The sequence below is a fragment of the Gobius niger genome (assembly GCF_951799975.1).
Source record: "Gobius niger genome assembly, chromosome: 1".
Taxonomy (NCBI): Eukaryota; Metazoa; Chordata; class Actinopteri; order Gobiiformes; family Gobiidae; genus Gobius; species Gobius niger.
Genome location: NC_136852.1, coordinates 21095924 through 21119224, shown reverse-complemented (window position 1 = coordinate 21119224; position 23301 = coordinate 21095924). Strand labels below are relative to the sequence as shown.

Genomic DNA, 23301 nt, shown 5'->3' with positions numbered 1-23301 from the left:
AGAAATGTATTCCAGGTGTAAAATAACACTGTAGGTGCATAAACCACAATTTGTTTATGCATATAGGTTCACTGTGAATGCTTAATCTTCATTTCTTGCTCATTGACAATTGTCCTAGATTTTTCTTTTTTTTACACGTTTCAATTCTACTTTTATCTGCCTTCAACCCATTTGATATCCTTTTTGTATGGGAATGTACAGAGACACTTTTTTGACCCTATGCTGTGTTTTAAATGGTCATGCGAACGCTACATGTCCCAGATTACTCTTGGTGGATGAACTGTGAAAAAACATCCAGGTTGAGTCATGTCAACCTCCTGTTTGACTTTGTAAATTCTTTTGCATAGAAACTTTTGCAGCCAGTGCTTCATGCGTTCTCTGCCGCTCTTGCGGCAGTATTTGATGTCAATATTTAAATCATTTGTCTTGACAGAGAGAAATTGTCTCTGCATGTGGTTCACAGAGGCAGGAAGGAGATAGTTCCACATTCGCAGCTCGGTCTGTGGAAAAGGGGGATGATTGCTTCTTCAAACAAGACTCTAAAATAAACTGTCAGCAAGAATGATTAAAAGTCTTCTGCCATACCAAAGCTGAGTTAACTGTTGTAGTAATTCTATGTCGTACTCCTCAGATAGATTTGTGTTAGCATCCTTCAGTTTAAAATACAACTCTTGTTTACATTGCAGCAGTGGACAACCAAGGTCCTCTGAAGGAGATCGAGCCTAATTAACATAAAACTGGGTTTCTGGGGACCAGGGTAGTGTGGGGTGAATGATCTTGCCTGTGGTAAGGACATGCTGAGGGCAGCTACTAACACGCTAGTGTTAATTGTTTCCAGTTTGTGGCAGTGTTTAAAACCCAAATGTATTAAAAATAGCCATGGTCTAATGAAGATGTGGCAGTAAGGCATTTGTTCAGGGACCAACTTTTTGCAAACGACTATAAAATCGCTGGCTGACCATGAGTGGGGTCCTGCTAATGACGAGGGCAGGACACGTCAACAGGGACATGATACAGCAAGGTCCTGGCTCATCAGTGTGGCCAGATTAGGGGCTGAATTTGGATAACTTCCCGCTATTGATTGGTGGTGCTGAAGATCAGCTTTAATTTATGCGACTTCTGCTCAACTGATGTGAGCCTGGAAATCTGTCAGGCTCTTGATAACCCACCAAACACATCTCGCAATCTGCAAACCTATTATTGTGCTCTCTTGTGTTCGGTAATAAAAAGATAAATGCTCTTTCTTTTTTTTTAATTAGAGCGCAGCAAGAATAAACCTTCCTTATCTCATTACCTTCTGTTCTGAATTGAAAACACCTTAGAGAAACGCTGCAAGTTCCTCTCTATACTTATTTGTTTAACCATGTAGATTATTTTCTCTGGGACCAAGGTTTAGTGCAGCTGTTTCAAAGTACTCTTCAGTGTATACGTCTTGCAAAATGGACAGTCTGGCTTGTTAATGGATGAGATAAAAGTCTAGACAATAACTCAAAGCTGATTATTCTTAGCATGTTCATTGTATTCTATCCACCCAGTTTAAGTGAATATGTTTCTTTCTTCCATGTAGTCATGCATGTGTGATTCGAGGCCAAGTCGTAACTTCAGATGGAACACCCCTGGTCGGAGTCAACATCAGCTTTATTAACAACCCATCGTTTGGATACACAGTCACGCGGCAAGATGGGAGGTAAGAGCTGTACTTTAAACACACATTTAACACACGCGTGCTCAGATGAGCTCTATATATTCAAATGATTGTCAAATACCATTGTTTGTATGTGCTGAATTGTAATGATTGAGGGAAAAACACTGTTGCCACTGCAAACTGTGCCGCCATTGATCTGCTTTGTGCTTTCATTTGGACCAATTTTAGAGTTCTCGGCGCAATTCCCAGTAAAATCAAACAAAGCCCTTCTGGTACACTCATAAGCTATGCTTCAGCGGTGGTGGGTAGGGGAAAAGGATGAAATATGCCAAATTCAGTGCGGCTCCCAGAACATATGAAACACTACGCAGATGGACATTATTTATTTGACAATTGAAGATTGAGAGAATAAAATGGGACATTGACGTTTCAACCAAAAAAGAGGAACTGTGGTACTGCTCTAGGAACTTCCAATTTGGAAGACTGACAGAAAAGCCTCCAACTCATTTAAACAAGATCCCCAGACTTTATTTTTCTGAAAGAACATTGGATGTGTAGCTCAACAGATCTTTTGCTTTATTTTGTCTTCTTCATTTGGTTGCAAATAGTTCCTTCTTTGCACCATGAACAATTAGTGTAATGAGATGTGTGTAACTTGAGATTGAATCATATGGTGTGGGTATTTAATTAATTAATTTATGTTTTATATTTGTGTCATCTTGCAGCACCAGCAAATCCCCTTTGTCTGTACTGGTCCTTACATCAGAGTTCTCTGTCAGAACACAGCAGGGATGGTTGTTTGCTCTGGAAGCCCCACATCCTCCTGACACTTTTATCAGTCACTGACTTTAAAAGCCCTGCATCTTTGCTGCCGGTTTGATCTTGATGGTTCCAGCTCCTCTTCATACTCTCCATCTTCTTGTCAGGCCCCTATCCCTTTCCTCGTTTTACAAAAAAATCTCTCATCTCCACCTTATCAACTGGCCTTTCCGCAGTTATTCCATCTGCTCTTCATCCCGTCATGCTCTTCCTTCTCTAATCTCCCCCTCCTGCGCCAAAGCCTCTTCTTCCTGGGCACTACATATTTCCTGTACTTTGCTTGAGCCTTGAGTCTAGGGGCCTTTCCTCTACACCGGCTTCCCCCATCTCTATCCCTTTCCCATTTATGCGTGTCTCATTTTTCATATGCATCCGTCCGTTTTCGATTGCAAAGCTCCATACTCCTTTTCCCCTTCCAGCATAAGTGTAAACACTACTCCATCTCCCAGGTTCCCCTGTAAACATGCCCAGTCTCCTGCAACTCCCCTGCAATCACTGTAAACAGGTTCAGTGCAGCGTGAAATCAGAAAGGCACCTGTTCAGCCACTTAGAAATGGGAAAGCTGTCTCAACTCATTTTTATGATGTGTTCTTTATTGTCCAAGGGCTTCAGTTTTTAAATTACCCATTCACCGTCTTGAAAAGTTTCCCAGATTAAACAAAAGAGCTGAGTTAGTTTCTAGGCAGTCATGGACTCTCTCTCTGTTATTCCCTTAAGTAGAAATGTAGAACACTTGGTATCATCTATCGTTATCCTTTTTTTCTTCTTTGTAATTGTGTTTTAAAAAGGCATGAGAGGGGTAGAAATCTGCAATCCTCTACATTCAGCGTGTGGTGTTTAAAGCAGTACTAAGTAACTTGTTTACCGTAATAAATCCTTTTCGTAGTCCTTCTGGGGGTAATACAAGTGCACCGGGTCGGAGGCCCCAATACACACTAATAGAATCACGAAGAATAAGCTAACAGGCTAATGGGGAAAGCTAACTACGGGCTAGCGCCACTTAAAGAGTATTTATAGCCTGAAAAAAAATATCTCCATTGTGTAATTGGATGTACAATATCCCTCTCTGTCCTCTTTGTCTTTTCTGTCAGAGTAGTATTTACTCTCACGGGCAATTAATGAGTAAAAAAACACAACATGCTACGACACCTGCAGTGGCGCTTATGGCTTTTAGGGGCACAAGTTGCTTAGTACTGATTTAAAAATGTGTTGATTTATGTAATTTGATGCAATACGTAAGACTTAATTGGGCCAAAAGACTAAATATTGACTTTGTCGGAGATGCAGCTACCACAAGCTCAATAGTCACAGACAAATCAAATTTAAACGCTTTAATAATGATAGAAAGTCATATTCTCATTACGTTATCTCTCTGCACTTGTGCATTCCAAGACAGCATCTGTGTCATTAGACTCAAATTAGTTTACAAGAGCATATAGACAAACACTAATTGAAGCCACTCTAATGAACAAGGGCCTAAGTGAAGTCCTAATTGATAGGTAGCTAATTCTAGCGTGCTGTTGCTCACTCAAACATCAACAACAGCAATTACCCAATGCATTTCTCTTTGTCATTGACTTGCGTTAGCTTTTGACCACCACTTTTACTTCATAAATATATTATACAACTGTGGTAGCATGGGAAATTAGTGCATATAATTTGTATGAGCGAGTTCATTGGCAGGGTTAAGTCTTTAAGCTTGATGCATTCCCTGAAGGCACGCACAAACAAAGCTGTTGTGGCTAGCTTAATAAGTTTTGTCACATGGCTTAAGGCTGTTGTCATGATTGATAACGTCCTGTGAATCCCCTCATCGATTGGCCACGCAGCCCATGGCCATGTGTCCACTGGTGTTTTCGGTGTGCAGAGGCTGAGCCCTGGAAGTGCCATTCAGACTGACTGGGTTCCAGCTACGTGGATAATAGTACATTACAGTGGTGCACCATCGCAGCCTCCTCAGTTCAATACCCCCGTGTCACGACTAAAACTTACTTCACTCATTAACAGCCAAGGGCAAAACTTCCAAGGATGGCTGAACATTTGTTTATAACTGGGTTCAATAAGATGTTTACCCGCAAGGGAGGAGCACAACTTCTTTATTTAGTATCTCACAGGAAGACGGAGGTTGCCTAGTTCACTGGACACTTTCTGGACCAGCTTCATACCTGTAATTTTAGCAAACACACTTTCTATATAAGGATGAGGTCTGGTCCCCAAAGCACAGCAGTGACCAGGTGCTAATTGGCTCTTAAAGCAAAGTGACAAGCGCAGGTGCAGGCTCGCTTTATAGTGATGCTGCAGAAGCTAGGAGTTGTGAAAAGTGCCAGAGAGACTGATTCAGGTCAAAGGCAGAGGCACTTTAACATAAGAGCAGAAGGGGGGTTGTGTTGCAGGGCTTTTAGACTGATGTTGGAGTGGACAACCATATCGTCGAAAGAATCGATTGAGAGCTGGCGTCTGCACCCCCTTCTGCAGCACGAATCTCCCTCAAATGAGAGTGCGAACAGAAGCCGATGATAACTGGGCAGAGTGTGAATCTGTGGCACTTCTACTTTCTCTGTTTCTTATTTAGTTCAGCTCTTCAACAAAACATCAGCCGCTTTTGATATCATAAACATGTGTCCATCTTTTTTTCAATGCATTCATATGTTAAAATTATAGAGCAGCTTGTCTCAAATAAACATGCGTAAGCCGGAATGGGTCACTACTTATCTTTTTGTGTTTCTCTGTATGAAATTTGTCAAAATATATAAACAAATCAGAGCCTTTTGCATTGCAGTGTTTATCCTAGAAGGAAGCACACAGCTCCTTTATCGGCAAAAGCAAACGTATATTGATTGCTCATTCATCTTAATCATGAATGTATTGTTTAGGTGTCTGTGATATCAATATCAGAAAGGGTGGGATAGTCTGTTTAATATTTCAAACACAGAGCCTGTCAACTAATACTTTAATGCCTGCCAAATGAACACACAGCCTGTAATTCATCTTGTATATGGGAAAATCAATACTCATCTTTGTGACAATGTCTGTGTTGCAGTTTTGACTTGGTGACCAACGGGGGCATCGCCATCGCCCTGCGTTTCGAGCGCGCCCCATTCATCACTCAGGAGCACACGCTGTGGTTGCCGTGGGGACGCTTCTTCGTCATGGACACCATTGTCATGCGGCACGAGGAGAACGACATCCCGAGTTGCGACCTGAGCAGCTTCACCCGCCCGAGTCCCGTCGTGTCCCCCGCGCCCCTCACAGCCTTCGCCGGCTCCTGCTCCGAGCGGGGCAACATTGTACCCGAAATTCAGGTGAGGATGAGACTGTTCCCATTTCCTTCGCATCCCCTCCCGGTAACACCCACGCCTGTTACCGAACTCCAGGTGGTGATCTAAATGGGTCTCTCTGCCCAATGACTCATGCCACTCATCTAAAAGAGACTCCGAAGGCTATTTATCTGTTAAAAAGTGAAGCACTGCCTCTCTCTTTCATTGCATTGCCGTGATTTCTATCTCTCCTGTGTAATCACGCTGCCCAATGCAGGAAATATACGGTTGGGATAGCCCTCTTGTTGCAGATTGATGATTATTACATTTCCTGCTTTTTGGAGCCTTTTTCTCCAGGACACTGTGGATGCTGAATTCTCAAATGTTCTGTTATAACTCATAATCATGTATATTCTATATTCTAGACCAAGTTAGAGCAATCACTAAGTGCTGCCCGATTAAATGTAATTCATATGCAATTTTAGCTCCAAAACCCCAGGGTAATCGAATATCATTATTGCTATTATATGGATTGTGCAGAGTACTGTTGAAGCCATTGCATTTATTGAAAGATAATGAAATATAATAACTGCTTTATATGGGAGAAATTTTTCATCAGTGCTCTCATAGTATCTGTGGATTCTTGTTCTGTAATGATCTTTCTAGTTTCCCTATAGAACTGTATTTGAGAGCAGCCCAATGGAAAATATCGATCCATATAAATATCGATGAAAGATTGCTCTCTTTAGAGTGTTTGGTTATGAAAGTGGACATGACTGTATTTATTCTCATTTTCCACCACATTGGACTGTAGACCTACTGCCTGCCAATAAGCACGCTTTGTTTTTGCATCTAGTCTCTGCAGGAGGAAATGCCCATTCCAGGGACGGATATGAAACTCAGCTACTTAAGCAGCAGGACCCCTGGTTACAAGTCGATACTGCGTGTGACCTTGACCCATCCCACAATCCCTTTCAACTTGATGAAAGTTCACCTCATGGTTGCTGTGGAGGGGAGGCTGTTCAGAAAGTGGTTCCCCGCAGCCCCCAACCTCTTCTATGATTTTGTATGGGACAAGGCGGATGTCTACAGTCAGAAGGTCTATGGGCTGTCTGAAGCATTTGGTAAGTGTGCAAGCGTCATTGCTTTTACTTAACCTAATTTTCAAGCCACTTATGTTGTTTCATTTTTATCTTTCTCTAGTGTCTGTTGGGTTTGAGTATGAGTCATGTCCGGATCTAATTTTGTGGGAGAAAAGGACTGCTGTTCTGCAAGGCTACGAGGCTACTGCGTCCAAACTGGGCAGATGGACAGTTGATAAACACCATGCTCTCAATATTCAGAGTGGTGAGGTTTATATTGACTTTTTGCACTTGTTTGTAATTTTAGGGTTGAAATTATAGGGTTGAGAAGCAAACAATTTGCTTTTGTGTGCTCTCTCTGTCTTTGTCTATCTTGCTTTCTCTCTCTCTCAACATATTTTGTCACATTCTTAGAAAGTAATATTTTCTCTCTCTATCTAACTTCTATATTAGATTTGACTCTGTGTAGGTGAAGGGGTTCTATTTTTCCATTTCCTTCAAATTACTGACCAGTGTGAAAAAGGGAGACAGAAATTTCGGCCATCACTGTCACCGCTTTTGGCTTTACACTGTGTTTATATCTGGAAGGGTTCATCGGGGGAGATGAGGCATACTTATACGATAAGTGCTCAGGAAGGTGCCACTTTGATGTGTCACACTAAACCTGCTGAGTGCACGTTCTGCTCTGCCCTCTTTCGGACTCAGCTCCAACATTTCTGTCTTGCTCGTGCCCAGACTTTTTAGAATCACCGATAATTTAATTGCTATCAGTCTGTCGCCCACTGCACCAGTCCCCATGATTAAATCATGTCCCAGGGAAGCGATGCTTTGCTGATCTTTCCTGAAAACCAAATGCTTGGCTGCTCACTCAGGTCACCAAGTACGGCCACAAGCAGAGAAACCGCCACAGGCATGCAGATGCTAAATTTCGAATATGATTACACTGATTGGGCGGCAGGAACATCTTTACATTTACATATTTGAAAGTTTTGCAGAATAACTGGCAAAACCACTACTAACATAGAGGGAAAGTTTGTTTGTGGGCATAGGCAAAGGCACATAGGGTGTTGATTTTCACAGGTGCGGGTGTTTTTATTGTTTTTCTCAAAAAAAGAAAGAAAGAAATTATTAAAAAAAAAAAAAAAAAAAAACTTGTACGCACCTGCAGTCATTTAGTCCAGTAAATAATAGGCCTTTTTCCGATCTACTTTTGTCTCAATCCGATACGTATCACGATACAATAAGTAATTATTTGTACATTTATAAACCAAATGCCAGATTGAAATTGAACAATTCAACAGAAAATGTAATACAGTGCTGTGTACACACACAAGTATTGAAATACTTCCAATACTACAATAATATAAGTATTTTGTCCAAACACCAAATTACGTAGTCTAAAATGCTTTTGTCCTGCCTCCATTAGGTATCCTTCACATGGGGAATGGAGAGAATGTCTTTATCTCCCAGCAGCCCCCTGTGATCGGCAGTGTGATGGGGAATGGCCGCAGGCGCAGTATCTCCTGTCCCAGCTGTAACGGCCTGGCCGATGGGAACAAACTGCTGGCCCCTGTGGCTTTGGCCTGTGGCTCTGATGGGAGTCTGTATGTGGGAGACTTTAACTATGTGAGAAGGATCTTCACCACAGGAAATGTTACTAGCGTCCTGGAGCTTAGGTATGTGGGGCAACACAACAACAGCCCTACAGCAATCCTGTTGCTGATCCTGAAATACTGTAGGTCTTCTACCACACATTGCTCATAAACTGAGAATTGCCCTAATAGTGCACCCCTGTTAATCTTGCTGAAAAACCCGCCTGTCACTAACCGCTGCTTTCTTTCATTAACAACTAACATTTGTCTTCTGTCTCCTTTCTGCTTATTTTCTGCTTCTGTGGGTACACAGAAATAAAGACTTCAGGCATAGGTAAGCTTCGTTGTGTTCTGCGATGATAGGACTGTTTTGTTTCCATTTTGGGCAATATTGAAATAAAAGTTGTTAAATAAATGTTATGGTGAATTGAGGCTTCATGTAGGAACATCAGTCCAGATATTGCTCATAGTCCACTATACAATGGGTGTGATATTACTGAGGCATGTGCCAATTTATCTGGAGCAAGAGCAGATTGTATCTGTGCTCATGTGAACAAAAGGAATCTTTCTAACAGCAGATCGAGGTGAGGGAAAACGCCTGTCTTTAGATCGTATGTGTCAGGCAAAGGGCTGTTGATTGATTTTCAATCAGGAGGTCATGACTTTGGCTGAGCAGCTTGTTGTCACTTTGAAGATGAAAAGCTATGAGCCTTTGTTTTACCACTGCACACTTTAACATTACACTCATGGCTCTGGGAGGGCACCAGATTCTTTCCATATAGTTGAGTTTTTAATGCGCTGAACAAAAATGATTGCCTTTAAACATTTACATCACATCAGAGAAATGCCAGAGCCCGAGTCCTTTGGTCTTTGTACCCCAAAGACATTTGCATTTTAAAAAGAAGATTTATCCCAGAGAACCCAGCGTGTGGCTGTATGAAATGGGTGGCAACCTCCTGTTCATGTGTGAACTAGTGATAGGACTGAGAATGCAGTGTTCATTGACCCCCTACGACGGATGCTCCATCCACACGGGCCACACAGCCCTGATGCAATGCCAGCATGCAGCAAAATCCAATTATCTTCAACAAACTAGATATTGTTAGTGAATATAGATGGAGTGTGCAGCCACAGCTCAAGGTCAGCGAATAACATCTCGTAGTTTGAAACGCAATGGGGGACCAGCACTGTTCTACATGCGACATGCAGCTGATTAGGTATCAGCCGATTGCACATGGCAGATAGGATCCAGAATAGAATCTGTTTATTGAAACTAGCTAGTGGCCTACTCAAGAGAGCTCACTGAAGCACCTTGTAACTGCTCTGTGCTGTGCAGTAACACATCAGTCAGATTTGTCAGCGGCTGATGGCGACAACTGCCTCAGGTTTATTGTTAAACCCTATCAACAAAGATTCACTGAAGGTCAATCGTCATTTACAACCATGTGCTGAAAGCTGACAATTTCAGAGAACCACCACTGGTCTTTCTCTGTGTGCTTTGTAAAACTGTAAACCTTGGCACTGTCACGTCCTCCTGTAGCCTCAAGGTTAGAGCTGAATTCTGTCTTAATCCACTTTCAATGACATCCTGCTGACAGCTTTTTTCCATAATGCTTATCAGCCCCATCAGAATTGTGTTGTACCTAGTCCCGATATCGCCACTCATGCTACTCACCACCTGTACTGTTTAGGGTTCATGGGACTGTACACAACACCTCATACCAGGATTTATTTTTGTATTTTTTTTTGATAGATGAAAACCTTTAAGCTCAAGTTTCCTTTATTGCACAACTTCTAAACATACCAGCAGTAAATTGAAATGTTATTCTCAATCCCTTGGTGCAAACATATACGGTACACATTGATCAAGTTAAAATTTGAAACACCTTAAAGCCACAATAAAAATAATAGTTTGTTGTATTTCCATTAAAAACATTCCTGTTTCATTTGATTTCTTCAATTTCCATACAAACAATGATGATGATGTTTGTGTAACTGTTTTTTAATGTTAATTTAGTTGTGTGTGTTTTTTTTTGCATTGGGTTCATCTTCGCTCGCCTTTGTTATGTTGACACCTATTCTGACAGGAGCCTTCCGATAGATGTGTCCCACCAACAGGGATTGGTTTTGCTCAGTTCTTTTGTCTGTCTGTCAGTTTGTGCAACCTCCTGTGGATACAAAGGATTACTTTGTTGACATGGTCTGGGGTTTAATAAGATTTTTTTTGTGGTGGAATCCATGGTAGATAGATGCATAATGTGTTTGAATAGCAGCTTTGGAGATGCATTTGTGCACTGTTAAAAAAGTCTCAAGGGAAAGGAAAAACATACTGTGTAATTTTAGCAATAACAAAAGCAAGCCTTCAGACAATGTGTTTAATGCTGCCTTCAGGTGGCAAGATAACTGGGTCAAACAACAGGTTGTTTTTTTCATACACGCTGTAGTAGCTCATTTAGTAACGCCCAAATTATTTATCTCTTGGAAAGAATAATACAAACTATAAAAGCAGGGACTGTTAAAATGTACACTGGGTCAGAAGAATGTAAATTTTGTTTCTTCTGGTAAAAAAAAATCTTCATTGATAACCCTACAATAGAATATACATATACAAATATTTTTGGGGAAAATTTAATACAATTTTAATATTAGGCTTTGAGTACACCCTGAACCCACTGTAGGTGTTTTTGCTGCTTCTAAATGTAATTCCCTTTTCTTTTTCTTTTTTTCCTATTTTGCTTTTTACAAGCTTAAGCTGTACTTGTGTCCAGCTGTCATAGCATCTGAATCAATTTGTGCGTCCTGTTGAAGGCCTGGCTGGCAGTTTTTATTGACCAGCTCTCGCTTTCCTCTCTCTCCCTCCCCTAGCAACAGCCCGGCTCATAAGTACTACCTAGCCACCAGCCCGGTGAACGGAGCCGTGTACCTCTCGGACACCAGCAGCAGGAAGGTGTTTAAGGTGAAGTCGCTCCAGGTGGTGAAGGACGTGGCCAAGAATCTGGAGCTGGTGGCCGGCACAGGGGACCAATGTCTTCCGTACGACGACACCCGCTGTGGAGATGGAGGGAAGGCGTTGGAGGCTACTCTAAACAACCCCAGAGGTAGAATAAAGGTTTTTTTTTTTTTTTACCTGTTCCATCATAAAAACAACCCTGGACTCGTGTTCCATCCATGCACCTTCCAACATCACTACAAACTTTATGCTCAGAAACTGTCCTGTTTTCCTGACTTTTAAGCTTATTTTTTTGTTATTAAGCATATTGGGTGTTCCTGAATGGCCGGTCACGATAACAAATCTGAAGTTCAATATATTGAGGCAGGAAAGTATCGTGATAAACGATATTATTGACTCTAACGATACTAGATACTGTCAACTCTTAGGCATAAAAATGACAGTAAATCGTTGTTCTAAAAGTGCATAATAATAATCCTAAAATACCACACAAGCTGCAATAAACATGAAATATAATGTATCGTTTATCTGTTTTTTTATTGAACGATGAGTCGATTATTGTGACAGCCCTAGTAGGAACATAGTATATAGGTGTCTGAATACAGGCCATTCAATTGTTTTTAATTTTCTCGGTTCATGTTTTAATCCAAAGCACTGCAGATAAACCTTGAACCTTTCCTATCACACAAGTTATTATTCTGTGGGTGACTCGTATAATACAGTCAAGCTTTATTGCTGTCTGGAAGCGCATTAGAGAATGAGCTTGTATTGATGAAATTCTTGTTCTAATTGAATCGATATCTACAGTAGGCATCATCTATTTTGATGGTTCTATTGTTCCCCCTTATTGATTCCAAAAAATCAATTGAAGCATTAGTTTGCAGTGCCATTGTTAGTCTTTCATTTTCACCACAGTAAGAAGCCTCTAATTGTCTTTAGAGATGTTGTGGCCTCAAATTAAGTCGCTGATAATCTAAACAAATAATTGCCATTTTCCCTATCTGCAGGCATTACTGTGGATAAGTACGGGATAATCTTCTTTGTGGATGGGACCATGATTCGCAGGATTGACCAGAACGGTATCATCTCAACTCTTCTGGGCTTTAATGACCTGACCTCTGCCCGACCTCTCAGCTGTGATGCTGTCATGGACATTTCTCAGGTACGACCCTCACTGGCCCTTGATGCCGGCGCAACGCTTTTTAACCTCCACTCTCTCCTTCAGTGACCTCACTCTTCACTCTGCCTCTGTTCCCATGTGAGCTTTTGTTCTCAAAGTAGAAGCTCCCTGCAAAGTCCAGAGAGCAGCCAGTTTAGTTTTTTTAGCCAGTCTTACTTACCGGCAATGCGATACTAGGCTCAACTAGGCTTTGTAGATTTTTCACCAGAGAGTCAAATATTTTTTGCAAAACCTCCAGTAAAAGTATAATAAACAGCAACCTAAAGTACTGTAGGTTTAGGGAACAGTCATACTCCTCTATTTATTTCTTTGTTATGAGGCTGTGTCTTTCTATACATGGGCAATGATTAGAATTGATCAAAGACCTTAACGTTTCTGAATGTTAAAAGACAGCACAATTATGACTCAGAGCAACTGTTACACAACGTTTGAATACTATGATGGGTTATTTTTTCTATCAGATTAAAGAATACAGTAAAGTAACAGATAGAGGTCTATAAACTTTTTTTATTCACTGTGTAGCAGGCGCATGAATAGATCTTGGTATATTATATTAATGTATAGAGGAGTTAGGTGGTTAGTTTCAAAATGTTGCTGAGGATTGAGCAGAAGCAGTGATCTGAGCGGCATGCTCGTCCTGAGGCGTGCATGTTTGTGTCAAGCGTCCCCAGCGCCTCAGTCAGATATGGTGTTGACCTACAGCTGCAGGGGGATGATGAGGATGAACTATGACCCCGCTGGCCACTGATTCATGCGCACATGTTCAGTAATGCAGGCAAACACATGGCAACATAGCAGCACATAAGCAGACACCACAGCGCCGTGTGGAGCATGCAGAGCACATCCCCCAGGCAAGGACACCGTCCAGGGGTCAGTCCACGGACTCTACTCTGGAGGTGAACGCACAACCCCTCTGCACTCTCCAGCTGCTGTTGCACTATTCCCCTTGAACTATTTATGTTATTCAGGCAAAGTCCTCCACAACAGATTTTTTTAATTTAGCGCTGTGTGGGTGTTTTCATTACCTATGGATTAAATAAGGGCAAACGTGGCATCATGTGGTTACATTGTTTTTCAGGCAGAAGTAAGTGTTTTGTTTTAGGAATAACTGTATGGAACAACTATGCATACATATATATATACATATATATATAAATATATATATATATATATATATATATATATATATATATATATATATATATATATATATATATATAATAGGACTTTAAGAAACATTGTAAAAAAAAACACATTAATTCAGAGGATGAAGCCACCCATTTCAAGCCATAGGGGAACTTCGTGGCCCATGTGACCTTTACCTCAGCAGTCCCCCCCGCACGTCCCGCATGCTTCTATATACACTCCACAAGGCGCCCTCACAATGGCAAATCACACTTGCACCGCCAGCACAAGACAGTAAAAAGCATCTATTAAAAATTCATCCCGCCTCCTCCTTCGAACAGCCCCCGATGCTGAGCCCTGGATCAGCGTTTCTCAGGAGGAGCCTCATCACTGTGGTCGTTGCTTTTCTGGCCCTCACCTGTTTGGCCAAAATGACTCATATTTCTGTCGCTCATCTGATAAGGTCGTTGATATCGTGCCATGCCATCTGTGCACTGCCGCAAAAACTCTTAATTTTATGTGCAACTGTGTAACCTTTCCCTACGTGAACTTTTTATATTGCCAAGCCAAACAGGACAGAACTTGACCTTGTACAGTTTGATTTGTTTACATCAAGGTCTTAGGCCCTCACTTGTTGGAGATTGACTTTTAGTTGTAAGTTTTTAATATGCTTTTGCACGACTCCTAGTAAATGGCCATCCCGTTAATCAAAATTTAATGGAATCATGACAAAATCAGCAAACTGTTATTGGCGTGGTTCTGGTGATGGTGAAATTTTGAAATGTAGGGGAGAAAAGGAAGTGTTTTTAAATGGGTCTGGAGTTGACGGCATAAATTTGTGGATTGAGGATTGTTCTGAAGTCCCCATTTTAGCCACTTTGCCCAGCCCTATCCTGCTGTGTTCAGAGATGGAACAAAACAATGTCTTTAAACCAGATCACTTAAACACATTTCAAGGCTTTATCAAGGCTCTAACTGCGACATTCACTTCAAATCTGAGCCCAACTTCAAAAAATGACTTGTACTCTTCCTCAAAGAGGCGTCCTGCTGGCATGGGAGAATAGTCCAGACACTACTAATGGAAAATGTCATTATATTTCTAATACAAGTTGAAATAAATATGAAAATAGTTCTTGAGCCCATTTGGGGTATTGTAGACTTGCTGACAGCTGCCTCCACTGTTGAACGGTGAGGCAGTGATCGGGTTACAGCATATGGGACAGCAGCTCGGGAAATATCCCCTCATCAGTCAGAGTGGCGTGAAAACCTCCTTACAGGCAGCTCCCCTGAGCCACTGCTCACACGGCCTCATGAAATATTTAACCGCTAGTGTTGACAAGAAATAGGTTTTAAGAAATAGAAAGTCTCCCTTTAATTTTCTGGTAAATGCATTTCTGTTCTCTCAAAGGCAGCCTGTACTCCCTGACAGACTCCTCTGTGTGATAAGTGCCCAATGCCTTTTATGTTGCACTCCTGTGTTTTCAGATAAGATTATTGGCTTTGTGCATTACACAAATTAAAGTAATTTCTTCGGTCTGTTCATCTTATAGAAACAGTTGCTCATTACCTTAAGGAGATGATAGCTTTTAATTTTACTGATTACTAACATTAAGTTATTGTTCACAAATTATTTCTTAATTTGTATGCAATTACAAGGATTTGATCACATTCCCATTCCCTGTTATCCTTTGTGACAGAGAGTACCCAAGTCCATGCCAAGAAGCAGCTTTATAATAGGTTGCATAAAATGTGATCTTGTCTTTGTGCTGTGGACCAGGGATTAATCAGTCTCTTTTGTTGGTAGTGCCTGGCATATATTGAAATATGGCACTTAATATCATGGTCCTAAGAGATCCCTCTTGAATCATAAGTGAGAGGGAGACTGGTAAATTGGATGAATCCAATCATTCCAATTTGTTAAAAGCCTCGTGCATTGTTCAGAGAACAATAACTCCTCATTTAGGTGGCTTGGGGCTGGCTACTCTTTGTTAGTGTGCTCCTGATCTCTTCAAGGGTCTATACACTGTCTTGTCATTACAAAATGACAAAATAACCCATAGAGAGAGAAAAACAGTGCATCTGTGGAGGTGAAGGATGCACAGACCAGTCCTTTAGTGTCTCGTCCTGTGATCAATGGCTCTGTGCTTTTTTTGGTTAATCTGATCTTTTGAATGATCTCTCCTTGTACCGTCCTCTGTTTGTTATTGTTATCATCTATGATCTAATTCATCTTTTTGTGCAATCCCCCTTTAACATGGACCCTCTGCTTTCCATTTCTTATCAGATTGTAAAATGTTTTTGACTTGATACCATCTAAACCTTTACTGCAGCATTCATCCCATAGTAGATTATTTTTTTCTTATAGATTTTTCTGCTATAAAGCCAAATGTGCATCAATTAATTTGGTATTTAGCTAAGATTGTTTTTATTGTGTTTTACAGGTGCGTCTCGAATGGCCCACAGACCTGGCTGTGAGTCCAATGGACAACTCCCTTTATGTGCTGGACAACAATGTGGTGCTCCAGATCTCAGAAAACCACCAGGTCCGGATTGTGGCCGGGCGCCCCATGCACTGCCAAGTTCCTGGGATCGACCACTTCCTCATGAGCAAAGTGGCTATTCATGCTACCCTGGAGTCCGCTAATGCCCTAGCTGTCTCGCACACCGGCGTTTTGTACATCGCTGAGTCAGATGAGAAGAAGATTAACAGAGTCCGACAGGTGTCCACCAATGGAGAGATCTCTTTGGTGGCTGGCGCTCCGAGCGGCTGTGACTGTAAGAACGATGCGAACTGCGACTGTTACTCCGGCGACGAAGGCTATGCTAAAGACGCTAAACTCAATGCTCCGTCTTCCCTGGCTGTATGCCCAGATGGAGAACTTTACATTGCAGATTTGGGTAACATACGTATCCGCTACGTGCGCAAAAACAAGCCATTCCTGAACCCTCTCAGTATGTATGAAGTGTCGTCTCCCATAAATGACGAACTCTATCTTTTTGACTCCAATGGAAGCCATATTTATACGCAAAGTCTGACTACGGGAGACCACTTGTTTAACTTGACCTACACTGGAGCAGGAGATCTGAACACCATCACTGACAAAAACAAAAATACAGTGATTATTAAACGGGACACTACAGGCATGCCCCTGTGGCTCATGGTTCCTGACGGGCGCACATTTTGGTTCACCATGGGGACCAACAGTGCCCTGAAGAGCGTTGGAGCTCAGGGTCAAGAATTAGCCCTGATGACCTACCATGGCAGCTCAGGACTTCTAGCAACTAAGACCAACGAGAATGGATGGACAACCTTCTATGAGTAAGTTTTGCTTTTTATATGTTTTTTAAATCCATTTCCTTCGTTCCACGAGTGAATTGATATCTGAACACTGAATAGAGGGTGAATTTCCCTACGGGGACAATAAAGGGAACATTAACCTTCCGAACCACTTTCATACAGACTGCTAAGGCTACATTCAGACAGCAGGCTGAAGTTACCCAAATTCAATTTTATTTGCCCACATTCGACCTCTATCTGATCTTTTCATGACAGTCTGAATAAAACAATAACATTTTTTTTTTTTATGCGACCCATGCCACTTGGATATGTTGTCCTAAATCTGATACTTAACTGATCTTTTGCCATGCGACTTCAGTCTTAACGGTTAGGTCGCATTCATAACCTTCATATACAACAACTGTCTCATTCACTCCACGCTTGAGCAGACTGGAGCAGGAGAAACAACACTGGCTGTTGTTATGAATGAAGTCTGCGTGAGTGAAGCCGCTCAGCTCGCTTTTCCACCGCTGGAGCCCACATTGACACCTTTGTCGGTAAAGACGGTGCGCTGCCACAGCTCCACAAAAGGCCATAGCTCATTAAACTTATGGTAAATGTGTTTAGGCCTATTCATACTCCACAAGACGCGAGAACTTTGTTCTTGTTCTTGAGGCAAAAAGAACAAGAACAAAGTTCGTCTGGGCTCTGACATTTCATACTCCACAAGACGTGTTGTTGCCGAACTGCCACGCCCTCCCTTCAGCAGCCAAAACAACCAAGAAATTACAGAAATAAAACTAGCCGTTTGAGTTCAAACTATTATAAAAAGTATCTGTCACGGTAGATTGACTTAATGTTTAGCACACATCTCCCGCTGGTATATTATGTTAGAAAACGTTAACAAAAGCTTGCCTCCGTTTCACTCAGTTAAATCATGTTGGTTGACGTCTGTGTAGGCTGTACAGTACTAGTTGTACAGGCCTTGTCCATCCAAGAACCTTCATTGACATTTTGCAGTGTGATGAAGGGGTCTAACCAATGCAGAGAGGTGTACAAGCTTGGTATCCCTTGCCGTCCACGAGCCTGACCACTTTTTTTTATCACAGCAGATTTTTCTGTACAAGTGAAAAAACGGCAGTTGTGGCTAGCGCTAGCTAACCGCGATTCCAGAGATGCCGTCTGTATCTATGTCGCATTTTCTGAAGAACAACATTTTTACTGACAGACACATAAACCTGCATTAGAAAAATTATTTGCAGTACCAAGGTCAATTTATTTTGCTGCTATATAATACTGCTATATACTACAGTGGTTGTAGTATAGTAAAACAAATGTAGTATAACTAATAATCATAGGAATTTAAAAGGCATTCTAAATATCAATCTTTATACTCTATATTAGAGATGAATGCCATGTTCGTATTCTTTTAATAGATTCACTTTCTCTGGGCTAAACCATAAAGATCATAAGTTATAGTCTTCTAAGGCGGTGGATTTTACTCCTGGAGTTTTTGCTCATCCACACAACCTGTCCCATCACGTAATTGAATATACCAGGGGATACTCTGCTAATTGGATGATTTTCAAAAAGTGTGATTAAGCAGATAAGCTGACCAGGCATTTGTTACACCTCGCTGCAGTAATAGAACACTTTGACATCAAATCAGCTCCTCTGGTTAATTTAGGCAGACGTCTTGTTTCACCTGTACTGCATTCGGTTGTCATTTGAGACTGGAGTTGTACTCAAAGTGGTACCCAAAGCAGCCAAGCACGGGCGTTTCACGGGGAGGAGTTGATAGCCTCCATTCTCAGGAAATACAGATACAGTGGGTGGTAAGAGTCATCTAGTATTTCTTAGTTTGTTTTAGTTGCTGCTGGATTGCTGATAGTGGTGAGATTTTGTGAGTCCTGCATGATGAGTAAAGGAAATGATGCACAGAAGCGACAAAAACTGAAGCCCTTATTGTAAAGTGACATTCATAGCTATTAAATTCCTGTCTTTTTTATGTTTTGTTAAAGCTTTGATGCAGTGAAACACAACTTACAAAAACTCAAGCCTTTTACGTGGACCTGTGTACCGTATCTAATTGAACAAATCTTTTTCCATTTTTGCTGTTAGCCTCCTACAATTCTGTCAAGACTATATTTACCTCCAAGCCTCTCCGCACACCAATCCTTTATTAAGAGCCAATGAAAAGTGTTTGTTGTTAAATAATTAGCTTTGAAGGTCACTCCTCCACCCGCGGGTGTAAACAATAATTTGCCGGCATCAGAATGTCCATTTATCTCTGCTCACTAAAGTGCACAGCTAACCATTTTACCCATATTAATTAATGCTTGCTTGCATCCTGTAACCTATAGCGCTCCGGCTTTAGTTGCAGGCGGAGGGAAACACAAGGACAAAGTGTTGTACAAAAGAGATTGTGTGTATAGTGGCTGTGGTGTCACCCTTGACCACATCATGTGCATTGACATTTGCAGCACACACAGATGCTGCGCTTGCCTCCTGGCGTTTCTGCTGCTATGATAAGTGCCTATACTTAAAGGTTACTGCAAATCCATTAAATCATGCATCTTTTCAAAGGAGGTCTAATTGCAGCTTTAGCCTCCAATTAAGGGGGCAGTGATGCTCATATTTAACAAAATGTGTGAGGCTACTGGGATTGACGGATTCTGTTTTCAAAGGTAAAATGACTGCGTGATTCAGTCGTAGTTCCTACTATTGTTACGCTTAGTTTGGAATTGAACCTAATTATTTATTAGAGCTGTTCCAATACTGTGAAGCGAAGGGCAAAACCGCTCACAATGTACCAGAACAGCCCCTCAATCTTGTGGTATTGCTTAGTGTGGATCCATTATTTAATCTCTTAGCCCCCGCCTCAACCGAGGGCATTTTCTCCAGTTTGTAATGTAAAAGCTTCTGGACGGGAGCACACAGCCTATAGGCTAGGTAGTACCTCATTTGAAAGCTTAGAATTTTTTTTGTTGCATTATCTCGTTTTTATCACATTTTTGTCATGTTTTTTGTATTTTTCTGTATGTTTTTTTTTTGTATTTTTTGTCTGCTTTTTGCATTTTTTGTCTGTTTTTTGTATTTTTTTGTCGTTTTTTTCCCATCTGTGTTTATCTGTTTTTTGCGTTTTCTTCCTTGTTTTTGTCACTCTTTTGACGTGTTGTTCCAGAAGCTTTTAGATTTGGGTAAAGCCAAACAGGAGTAAAATGGGCTCGGTTCAGGTGGGGGTTAAGACAAAAGAGTTATATTATCTTGCCAGTGCTAGGGTTGATGATACTGTATAATCAACATAACAATGTGGGCAACTCTGTAACAGGAAAATAACTGGTAAGCTTGAGTAATATGGAGTGTGTCCGCCCGGCCTATTGTGTTGTCCCAGCATGAAAGGTCACAGAGCTAGCATGTGACACAAGGTGATGCAATCTGAATGGACTTGTGACTATCCAGGGGGAAAGCAGCCGTCTCCGTCCGCCAAGCGCTGTGCCCCCGCGTGCCCTGCATGTCCACAGAAAGCAAGCTAATAGGAAGCCGAGTCGAGGCAGGCCACAGCCATTAGAGCTCCGTGGTGCAGCCCGAGGAATGGCTGCGGCTCAAGGCCCTAATTGCGACTGAGAGACTCTGGGTCAGTGATCAAGCTGGGCCGCCCAGTGCTCCTGCAGAATGAGCTTTCTGTCGAGTGAACGTGCTCTTTTGTGAAGAGGTGAAGGCAAAGGAGCTCCGATAGAGAACAGAGAACAGTCAAAAAGCAGCACACCTCTCATACCCACCCATCCCAAGGTCTTTGTGCGCTTAGAAAAAGGCTTTTCTCTCTGATTAGATATTCAGGAAATCAAATGAAATCAAATGCTTTCAAGGCACATTACTGGGTTTTTTTGTATTATTTGAATCTCTGCTCAATAGTATATTTGAAATGAAATAATTATATTCAAGCATAAGTCTTCTCCCTCAATTGTTCTCTATATTGGTTATTTGAGATGAAACCAGCAGCCAATAACCCATTTATTAGAGTTTTTTTATGGCTTGCAGAAACAACTAAAATGGTTTGTGTGATAAGATTATCATACCAAATGATGAATAATCACTCGTTCGCAGTTTTGGAGCCAGACTAATCTAGATCAGGTTGAGGCAGTCTTTGCGTGAAATCAAACAATCTGGCCATTTTTGTTCTTACATTATGTTCTATGTGATGGACACTTTGATTGTGCTGAGTGGCATCAATCGAGGAGATCACCCCTCGCTTCAGAAACTGAACTGTATTGTGTTTGGCGTCGTCTTTGTGCTGTAATTCATTGTAATCATAAATACAAACTTAATTGTCCATCTGGTATAGTGAAATTCAGCTAAACTGAATCACAGTTCAAAAGAAATGTTACTTTGCTGACACCGTCTCTATTGATAAATGTGTGGAGAAGCGTGGCAAGATATTTTTATTTACCTAATCAAAAGCTTTGGGACAAGACTTGTTTGTCAATTTGGCTTTGCAGCCACGACAACTCAATAACTCATCATAAGGCATCTGCCCATTGTCTTGCATTTTAGATTGTTTATATTATATTATTATTATTATGTGCATATATATTATAAGAGATCTCAAAAGGAGACTGAATTTTCTATGCCACCACACTGTTTGTCATTCTGTAGAAGTAGCACTCGTCTGCAGTTTGAGATGACATGCCCTGTTTGGCTTCTCTGGCTCTGATCAGTGTATGTCTTTGTAGGTATGACAGTTACGGGCGTCTGACAAACGTCACTTACCCCACGGGCCGCGTGAGCAGCTACCGAACAGATGCCGACAGCTCAGTCCGCATCCAGACAGAGGGCTCCAACAAAGAGGATATCATCGTCACCACCAACCTGTCAGCCTCTGGCACCTTCTACACTCTCATGCAGGGTGAGTATCTTTCTCCGCATAAGCAGGTGCACTGGAGCAAGCACAAAGACTAATTCCTAATATTTAAAAACATATATTCACCTTTAGAATTATATGTGTAAAACTGTTTCAAATAGCAGTGGCCCGTGCCATATTTATGTATTTAAATGATGAGTTATAAAAAATACTGCATTTGATACATATGCAGATCTCAATATTGAGCAAAGTAAATTCAATTTACTGTTAAAGGGGGGGTATTATGCAAAATCGACTTTTTCAAGCTTTACATCATGTTATTAAGTCATTCCCTCATTAAAAACATGCCTGAAGTGTTGCCTTAGCACATTCACGTATTTTCGAGTAATCTGTAAAAACTCCGATGGCAGCCATTTTAGGGATAAAACGCCTGATTCCTTCAGGAAACGCCCTCGACCTCCAGGATACGCCTCCAACCTTTCGTCACCAGCCGAGTAACCAACCACTGCCCCTCAGCAGAACCCCCTCGCCGCAGTGTCTAGCCCTAAGATGTAAACAGAGTCATCATGGAGGATTAGCTTCATGTGTTGTGAACCGGAGCCACAGCAGACTTTTACAAAGACACACATCAGTGTTTCTGTTACCGAAACACCCAGGATTAAAACCGGTGACAAGAACGCTTATTTCAGTGTCTGGTTCTGCGCTGGGCCTTGATGATGCACAGAGCCTAATGCTAAGCTAAACCTCGAGTCATCACGTGAAAACGAGAAATATGCACAAATAAAGTCAATAAAACCACCACCCACATAAAGAACCGTTTAACAATGATCACACACGGAGCCGGGCTTGTTGATTTGGAAGTTTATTGCTCACATTTCATCTACAATGGGTCATAGCCGAGTGGCTTTCTCCCGGAGCTAACAAGCTAGCCGCGACAAGCTAACGGGAAAATTCACTGAATACAAGCATATTATGCATTGAAAACGTCACTAAAACAGGCAACTGCTTGAAGCAGCCTTTATGATGATGACACACGGAGCCTGGCTTGTTGATTTTGTAGTTTATTGCTCACATTTCATCTACAGTGAGTCGTAGCCGAGTGGCTTTCTCCCGGAGCTAACAAGCTAGCCGCGACAAGCTAACGGGAAAATTCACTGAATACAAGCAGCATATTATGCATTGAAAACGTTACTAAAACAGGACACTGCTTGAAGCAGCCTTTATGATGATGACACACGGAGCCGGGCTTGTTGATTTTGTAGTTTATTGCTCACATTTCATCTACAGTGAGTCGTAGCCGAGTGGTTTCTCCCGGAGCTAAGGCACTATTAGCCGCGACAAGCTAACAACCTTCACCTTCACAACATTCATTGAAAACAGGCAGCATATTATGCACAAATAACGTCAATAAAGTAGGCAACTACTCGAAGCAGCCTTTACGATGATCACACAATGAGCCTGGCTTTACACATGAGTGGTTTATTGCAGACTTTTCATCAACAATGAGCTGTAG

General features: G+C 41.5%; 1 protein-coding gene across 9 annotated transcripts in view; it reads left to right on the top strand.

Annotated features, from left to right (window-relative positions):
• Nucleotides 1-23301, top strand: part of tenm4 (teneurin transmembrane protein 4) — a 123390-nt gene that overhangs the window by 84492 nt on the left and 15597 nt on the right. For 7 of the 9 annotated variants that reach the window (XM_079553330.1, XM_079553327.1, XM_079553329.1 and 4 more), the window contains 10 exons: nt 1568-1687; nt 5505-5766; nt 6578-6845; nt 6925-7068; nt 8230-8479; nt 8709-8729; nt 11261-11493; nt 12353-12507; nt 16092-16969; nt 21661-21833. In XM_079553330.1, the coding sequence (XP_079409456.1) occupies nt 1568-1687; nt 5505-5766; nt 6578-6845; nt 6925-7068; nt 8230-8479; nt 8709-8729; nt 11261-11493; nt 12353-12507; nt 16092-16969; nt 21661-21833 (2504 nt within the window). The remainder of the gene's footprint in view (nt 1-1567; nt 1688-5504; nt 5767-6577; nt 6846-6924; nt 7069-8229; nt 8480-8708; nt 8730-11260; nt 11494-12352; nt 12508-16091; nt 16970-21660; nt 21834-23301) is intronic. The other 2 variants (XM_079553331.1, XM_079553328.1) reach the window with 1 other exon arrangement.